The 8,714-nt window shown below is 47.8% G+C and overlaps 1 protein-coding gene across 1 annotated transcript; it reads left to right on the plus strand.

The window, feature by feature from the left end:
- Nucleotides 1-5,113: 5,113 nt before the first annotated feature.
- Nucleotides 5,114-8,457, plus strand: LOC133081772 (CXXC-type zinc finger protein 1-like). The gene is made up of 8 exons (XM_061178136.1): nt 5,114-5,317; nt 5,435-5,595; nt 5,990-6,197; nt 6,296-6,406; nt 6,767-6,816; nt 7,032-7,128; nt 8,082-8,234; nt 8,311-8,457. Exons 1-8 carry the CDS (start codon nt 5,114-5,116, stop codon nt 8,455-8,457), a joined length of 1,131 nt encoding a protein of 376 aa, XP_061034119.1.
- Nucleotides 8,458-8,714: the final 257 nt, after the last annotated feature.

Below are 8,714 nucleotides of genomic sequence, written 5' to 3' on the forward strand. Positions count from 1 at the left end.
TCAAAAACAAAACAGAAACAAAAACCAAGATGAACCTCAACCTACACTTCACACTTTATACAAAAATTAATTCAAACAGATCAGAGACCTATAGAAAAATATAAAATTATAAAACTTCTAGAAGGAAATATATGAGAAAATCTTTGTGACCTTGGGTTAAGCAAAGAGTTTTAGATATTATTCATAAAAGAAAATTAACATGATTCATAAAAGAAAACATTCATATATTGGATGTTATAAAAACCAAAGTTTTAAGTTTTATTTTAAGAAATAGTCTTCAGAGAAAGGTTAAATTTAAAGTATCTACTCCTTGCCTGGCTCATGTTCTTCCTCCATCCCACCTGGAGGACCATTCTAGTGTTTGTCTCTAATGATGTGCTCTTTTGCTCAGAAAGCAGTTAGCATCTAGTGTATCTGGGAGGTCAGAAGAGACCAAAGAAGTAAATCAAGATCACCAACAACTGTGGTAGGAACACTGGGCTGGGAGTCATTCACACTCCAGCATTGCCTTAACTGTCTAGTAGAGGAGAGAAACCTGCAACCCACACAGTGACACAAAGCAGAATGACAGAGGTGTTGTGAGAAAACTGAAAAAGGAGGAGCAAGGGGTTTGGGGAAGGCTTCCCAGTGGGGCAGGCACCTGAGCTTAACCTTGAAAGATAAGCAGAAAGTTGACAGGCAAAAACAGACAAATACAAAACAAACAAGTACAGGCAACTCTCCCCCATCCTTTATAATTCCAAGGCTAAAATAAGAGGAACACCACTCACTATTATAACTATTTCCACAAGTGCATTCAGAAGAGAAGCAGGTCACTTGGTTGGAAAGGAAGTAGAGGGAACTTCCCAGACAGTGATGCCAAAGCTGAGTCTTGAAGGGTGAGCAGGGATAAGCAAAAGAGAAGAACAAGCCTGAGCAAAGGCCTGGAATGTGGAAGCCCATGCTGATTGACAAGAGAGTGACTATCCAGGATGTCCTGAGTGTTTGACACCTGGAGGGCCTGGGAAGAGGATTTGTCTATCACAGGAAAGTGGGGGCCTGTCATAGAGAACTTTGATGGGCACACCATAGAGTGGAGAACTGATTCTGAATACCCTGGGAATCCAGGGAAGATTCCCAAGGAGAATGGCGACATATTTTTTTCATCTGTGGCCCTTTGGGAAGACAACCCTGGAGGCAAAATGGATTAGCCAGCCACATCTCAGAGGTGGGAGTTCATTATAATGTAAAATACAGGAAACCTGAACTAGGGCTGTGGAACTGAGAATGAAAGAAATCAGCAGTAAAGAGACAGGAGATATTGGAGAAGTAGGTCTGAAGTCAGAGGTGAAGAGCAAGACGCTGTCCAAGATTCTTTGAATGAGCCACAGTGATGAAAAATAACTCAAAGGGAAGTTAAAACATTAGCTTGGACAAAACAAGTAGTGCTTATAAACATTCACAGCCATAGAGAGGTAGTAATGCTTTCTTTAGAGCTCACAGACTGCTTCTTAGTTCAGCTTGAATTTCTCACCGCTTGCACCAATCCCTAAACTGGATTTGATAAAAACGGTAAAGATTTAGCAGGGGATACTGTCTTTAGAGGCTAGGCTCGAACCAGGAAAATAGCTTCTTAACAGCAAAATCTTAACATTTTTGAACTTTGCTTTTCTACATGATGATTAGTTAAATGCAACTCTAGTGTAAATTACAGCATTTATTTGCTTTTATCTTCAAGGAATAATATGGAGCCAGATAAATTGCAGTAATTTGCCACTTTGCAACAACACCAGGCAAGGCACCTGATCATCAATGGCTACTGGACACTCTTGTGTCCAGCCAGTCCCAGCCAGTGTAAGCTGGGCACTGGGCAACCAGTAGTGACCAAGACCAACATTGTCCCTGCCTTCATTTCTAGTTGAGGAAGATGGGTGTGAAAAAACAGGTGTGAGGGGTTCAGACAATGCCTCCATTTACTTCTTAATTTCAAGATTAAAATAAAAGAAACATTCTTGCTATATAATTATGTCCATAAATTCATTCAGAAGAGAGGCTGGTCATCCAGATGGAAAGGAAGCAGAGAGAGCTTCCCAGACGGTGCTGCCAAAGCTGAGTCCTGAAAGGTAAGCAGTGTGATTGTAATCTTTCACAATGATAGCATTTTTTTCTATTTTACTTTTGTTTTACTTTTACTAATATATTTTTCTTTATTTTCATTTTATATCATTTTAATCATGTATTATATAAGATTGGAATTTTTACATGTTCATGGTGAATCAAATCATTTTGGAATGACCCTTTCAACCCCGATTAATACTTTTTGTCTTAGTATTTTTAGTCTGATATTAATATAATTGACCTTGCTTTATTTTGATTAGCATGTACCTGGCAAATTTTCTTCCATCCTTTTATTTCAAACGTTTCTGTATCCTTATGATTTGCCAGGTTTGGCATAAACAGCATATGGCTAGACTTGTTAATTTTCATCCAAAATGACAATCTCTGACTTTAACTGGAGAGTTTACCCCATTAACAATTTTTTATTACTGATTATGTAATAAAATATAAACTTCAAATATGAACATTACTACCTTCTTACATTTTGCTATTTTTCCTGCCTTTCTATAAATCTTTTTCTACTTTCTCGACTTCTAAAAGCTGATTTACTTGTTTTTGTTTGTTTTTCTCATTGCCTACCTCATGATTTAAATAGCAGATAGTAAAATGGTACTAATATGAAATTATTCAAAATAATTGGAGATGATAAGGGGATCAATTTTCCTGCCACATACAATAATGCAATGAAGATCACTCTGATGTGTGAAACTGAGGCGCTGGTGTCAGAAGAGACAAGTGTATCCTTTATGGTGCACAGAACAGCATGCACGTAGCTGTATGGTTTCTCTGTAACCATTTGCTTCAAACCTTGGGCTGTACAGCAGCTCCGTTATTAAGGGTCTGGAGCAAGTGCAAACACAATACATTCGGGAAGGGGTGGCGCTAAGGTCGATACCGGACCGGAAGTCGCTTTGCTAGCTTTTTTACCTCATCTGCCTTGAAGCGCTCCACGGTGTAGCGCCTTCCGGGCGCTGAGGTATCTTGTGAGGGCTTTGAAGAGAGACTTGGAGGGGTCGGTGTGGGGGTTATTGAAGGGGATTTGGGGGTTGATAACGGGTGTCTTTGGAGTCAGTATGGGGACTTGTTCGAATTTGAGTTGAGCGGTCAGATCATTATTTTCCGTATTCTTATATTGTCAACAGAGACCACAGTTGGGTATGTACTGTTTTCGTTTTTGTTAAGTTCTAAGTATTTTCTAATTTCAGTTATTTTTTTTTTTTACCAAGAGTTTAGAAATGCCTTTTCAATTTTCAAAAGTTAAGGCTTTTGTTCCTAACGCAACTTATCTGTGCCCTGTGTGATGCTTATTCATTGGAAAGTGTTTAGACTTCCTTTAAGACTAAGGCCAGGGTCAGTTTTTATTAATATTGCATCTGTAGCTAGAAACTAGTATGTGTTCTCTGGTTGATAATTGTCTTAACCAAAACGTGTGTATTCCTTGTGTGTGCGCTTGCTCTTTTAATCTTTGAGAGTGATGATTTGCGTGTGTGTGCATATGCACGCAAACATTTAAAAACATTTGTATATTTATATATTTTAGTAGGTGTTACTGGGTTCAGGTAGGAGTAGTTTTCAGAATAAAGACTGTCAAATTATTCTAGGTGAGTGAGTCAGGGCAGACAGCGCACAGCGTGGCATGTGCAAGCGGGGGAGGGGGCAGGGCTTGGCATGGCTCAGCATGTGAGAGGTAAGGCAGAACAGAGTATGTGCAGGAAGTGGGGAGGGGTATATGAGGCTGAGAGTCTGGGAGGGGGGCAGGGCCTGGCAGCGCATGGGACCCACAGGGTTGGGAACCTTAAGGCAAGACAGAGTGTGTCCAAGAAGGCAGAGTCAAGCATGTGGAGCCTGAAGAGACTAGGGAGACTGGGCGGGACAGAAAGGTGGGCGGAGCATGTCTGAGGGGCTGGGCCGGCTGGGCAGAGGAGGCTTGTCTGGGTCCATGGTGTAGGGCAAGCAGGGTAGCAGGTGTGTCCTGGAGGGTGGACAAGGCAGGCTGAGCCCTGCAAGTGTAAGGAGGTGGAGTCTAGCTTTTCTGGGTGGATATGCAGGGCCTTATGCATTAGACTGGGCAAGATGCAGCCAGATGGACTAGCCAAGTGTGTCTGGATAAGGTGGGCAAGCAGGGCCAGGTGGTGCCAGTCATTCCCAGGCAGGCAAGACCTAGTGTATCCAGGCAGGTGCTGTGGGCCCCAGCCACAGTGGCCAGAGGGTGAGGCCAGGAGTGTTGGGGCAGGATGAACCCATCCCCACCCACTTAGTGCTGACCCAGAGCCCTCCTCCCATCAGCACAGGAACGCTACTTATAATCCCTGGTCTCCGGTGAATCCAGGACACAGGATGGATGGGGGAATGGAGCTGGTGCGAGGGTCTGCCCCTCAGTTCTTTTTTTTTCTTCTTTTTAATTATTAGCACCTTTAATTATTATTTATTTATTTATTTATTTATTTTGGCTGTGTTGGGTCTTCGTTTCTGTGCGAGGGCTTCCTCTAGTTGCGGCAAGCGGGGGCCACTCTTCATTGCGGTGCGCAGGCCTCTCACTATTGTGGCCTCTCTTGTTGCGGAGCACAGGCTCCAGACACGCAGTCTCAGTAGTTGTGGCTCACGGGCCTAGTTGCTCCGCGGCATGTGGGATCTTCCCAGACCAGGGCTCGAACCCGTGTCCCCTGCATTAGCGGGCAGATTCTCAACCACTGTGCCACCAGGGAAGCCCCTGCCCCTCAGTTCTTAACTGTGATACTCTCAGAGACTTTGCCATGGTCCCCCTGACAACTGCTCACTCGATCACAGCTGCCTCAACTGCAGAAGTCTGAGCTGTCCCGGAAGTACCAGGTCGTGGCAATGCCATCGGCAGTAAAGGAGGCCATACACTAGCTGTTGCCTGAAAAAGACCTGCCTCAGTACTGAAACTTATACCAGGACTTTTATATACGAGACTCTTGACAATCAAAGCCTGATAAGTGTATGGCAGGGCCCCTGCGTGGAAGGATGAGGACATTGAAGGCAGGGAGGCTCAGCAATGAAGAGAGAGGAGGCACGGAGTGTCCAGAGATCATTTAAGAAACAAATTGGGGAGACCTGTCAGCATTTTCCTAGCCTACAGCCCTGGATGAATGACACTGAGGACTTTCCATTCCTAGATTCTGCACTGAAGAAGCAGGCAATGGATACGAAGAAAAAGAAGAATTTGAAGAAAAAAGTGGAGAGGAAGGTGACAGAAATGGTGGAATGAGGGGCATGGAGGCAGAGGTTGGGGGCAGAACGCAGGGTAGTAGTACAGGGTTAGGGGGCTGACACTGATTCCCCTCCCCCTGCCTTGACCACTCTTGTCCCACAGAAGGAGAAGCAGCAGGAGCTCATGGAAAAGTCAGAAGACCCAGAGCAGTCAGATGCCAAGCACCCAGCCTCACTGCGGCAGTGCCTGGGACCTGGCTGTGTGCACCCCTCCCGGCCAGGCTCCAAGTACTGCTCGGACGACTGTGGCATGAAGCTGGCAGCTGAGTGAGTGCACCTGGAGGTTAAGCAACAGGGCATAGAGTAGGGCATGGAGTAGGGCATGATCTATGCCATCTGTAAGTCCATCTACCCCGCTACCTATGTATCCCTCCACCATTCGTCCACTCACCCACCTATCCATCCACCCTTACATCCACCGACCCGCTGAACCAGCCATCCACATTCCATCCACCAACCCACTCATTCACCCTCAACAGTCACTTACCCACCCAGCTGTCTAGCCATCCACCCAACCATCCACCATCCAATCGCCCATTCACCAACATTCACTCATCTACCATTCATTATCCTAAACATCCACCATTCGGTCACTCATCCATTTCTTCTTATTTTGATGCCCCCACATACGCATTCCATTTCTTGCTGTCTCCCCTTCCAGCCGCATCTATGCGATCCTGCCCCAGCGCATCCAGGAGTGGCAGCAGAGCCCTTGCATTGCTGAGGAGCATGACAAGAAAACGCTCGAGCGCATCCACCGTGAACAGCAGGACACCCTCACCCGCCTGAAGGAGTTGGAGTGCCATTTCCATGAACTTGAGGCCATCATTCAGCGTGGCAAGCAGCAGGCTGTGTGCAAAGATGAAGAGGTGAGTGGGAATGGGTGGGGTGGAGCAGAAAGGTGCCTGATAGCTTGCCCTGCCGTCCCCACTCTGCACTGCTTTACTGGCCCTACTGTCCTATGCAGAGCAACAAACATGAAAGGAACAGCGTCAACCTGCAGATCTTCTGTGTCTCCTGCGGGCAATCCATCAATACGCAGATTGCCCTGCGCCACATGGAGCACTGCTTCGCCAAGGTTGGAGCATTGGCTGGGGGCAGATGGGGCAGATGGGGCAGATGGGGCAGATGGGGCAGATGGGGCAAGGGTGTTTTTGGCTGGGTGGGGTCCATGAGGAGCGGGGCAGGTTTTGTGCCCGGGTATTTGTTGTAGAAGAGAATACAGCACACATCCATGGCTCTACCCATTTGTGCTTTTCTTCCATCCCCAGTAAAAGGGCCAAGATTTGGGCGTCAGCCACTGGTGAGGGGGGGACATTGGCTGAGCAGACAGGAGCGTAGGGTCCACAGGGAACAAATGTGTTGTTTGGGGCTTTGTCATGGGAGGGTATGCAGTGTGTGTCTATAGTTCCTCCCATTTGTACTCTTTTTTCCCCAGTATGAGCGCAAATCGTCCTTCGGGTCCCTGTACCCCACTTGCGTTGAGGGGTGAGTGTGAGTGCTACTCAGAGTCAAAGGCATGATGTGGACAGGGTCAGGAGCAGGGTGGGCAAGATCAAGGGCAGGATGTGGGTAGGCTCAGAGACAGAGGTGGGCAGATTAGCGGCAGGGTATAGGTGGGGTTGGGGACAAAGGATGGGCAGGGTTCAGGGTGGGACCACCCTCCTCCTGACCCTTAGTACCTCACTTTCACCTCTCCCCAGAGCCACAAGACTCTTCTGTGATGTTTACGACCCCCAGAGTAAGAGCTACTGTAAGCGACTCCAGGTGTTATGCCCTGAGCACTCGAAGGACCCCAAGGTGAGACTTTTCTTTCTCTACCTCATCGCCCTCCATTCCTCCCCTTCTCCCTACCTGACCACCTTCTTCCTCTCGTCCTCCAGTGCTTGATTGCCTCCTATTCCTTCTTCCTTCTGCCTGACTGCCTTCATACCTCCTGACCAATCCCTATGTATCCCCTCCTCCTTTCCTGACCTCCCGTACACCCCCCTCCTCACTGCCCAATCACTTTCTAGTTTTACTTTTCTCTCTGCCTGTTTATTTATTCATAATCTCCTTGCCTGACCCCGCCCCCCAACATTTCTCTCTCCCTCTGCCTGACCAGCCTCCGTTCCTCTGCTCCTCACTGCATAACCATTCCCCATTCTTCCCTTCTCCTTGCTTGCTCATCTCCCTTCTTTTCCCAGCCCCTGCCTGACCACCCCACAATCCCCCCTCCCTCCCTGCATGGTTACCCTCAATTCCTCTCTTCTTACTTTCTGACTTCCTTCCATTCTTATTCTCCCTGCCTCACTTCCCCAATCTCCTTCTCACCACTTGTCATCTCCTAAATCCCTTCTTCTTCCCTGTTTGATCAGCCCCCATCCCTTTCACCCTCCCAGCCTCATTCCTCACCTCCCCCATGCTTTACCAACCCTCATTCATCTACTTCTCCCTGTCAGACCTCCCCTCCATCCTTCCTCTCCTTCCTGTTTGATCTCTTTCTGCTCTTCTGTCCTTCCTGCCTGATCACCTCCATTCCTACATCCCTGCTTAACTTTTTCCTCCATTCTCCATGATTGATCATCCCCCTTTGGCCCCCTCTTCTTTACCTAATCACTGAATTCCTCTCTTCCCCCCTGCTAGGTCACTCCCCATTCCTCTCCTTCCTGCCTGCCTGCCCTCCATTCCCCTCTTCCTTTCATCCTGCCTGCCTGATCACCCTCCATTTGCCACCCTTCACGTACCTCATCATCTTTCATTCTTCCCCACAGGTACCGGATGGTGAAGTGTGCGGTTGCCCACTAGTGAAAAACGTCTTTGAGCCCACTGGTAATTTCTGTTGCCTCCCCAAACGCCTGTGCGATCGCCACTACTGCTGGGAGAAGCTGAGACGTGCCGAGGTGGACCTAGAGCGCGTGCGCATGGTAGGTTACAAGGCTGAGTGGGGCTGAGGGGCGGGATGGAATCCTAGAAGCCCCTTCTCATGCTTGCCCCCCACAGTTGTTCAAGCTGGAAGAGCTGGTTGAGCAGGAGCACAAGGTGCGCACAGCCATGAAGAATCGGGCAGGGCTGCTGGCCCTGATGCTTCATCAGACAATCCAGCATGACCCGCTCACCACGGACCTACGCTCCAGAGCAGACAGCTGAGCTCTGCTCAGCTGAGGTCCTGTACTCAACACCCTGTGCAAGGGAGACACTCTACGAATTCCTCACACACCTGTTCCTCTAACCACATCTTTCTCAGGGCATCTCAGAGTTTCTCTGTGCTTCTCTGTTCCCCCATTTAGTCTCCTGTCTCGGTCTATGCCTCCTTGAGGTGGGGTGGTCCTCAAAATCCCCCTGTTTCTGTCCGTTCCTGTATCCCCCATCCCAGGCCATCAAATATGCAGTTGGCACCTGATTAG

The sequence above is a fragment of the Eubalaena glacialis genome, chromosome X (assembly GCF_028564815.1).
Source record: "Eubalaena glacialis isolate mEubGla1 chromosome X, mEubGla1.1.hap2.+ XY, whole genome shotgun sequence".
Taxonomy (NCBI): domain Eukaryota; kingdom Metazoa; phylum Chordata; class Mammalia; order Artiodactyla; family Balaenidae; genus Eubalaena; species Eubalaena glacialis.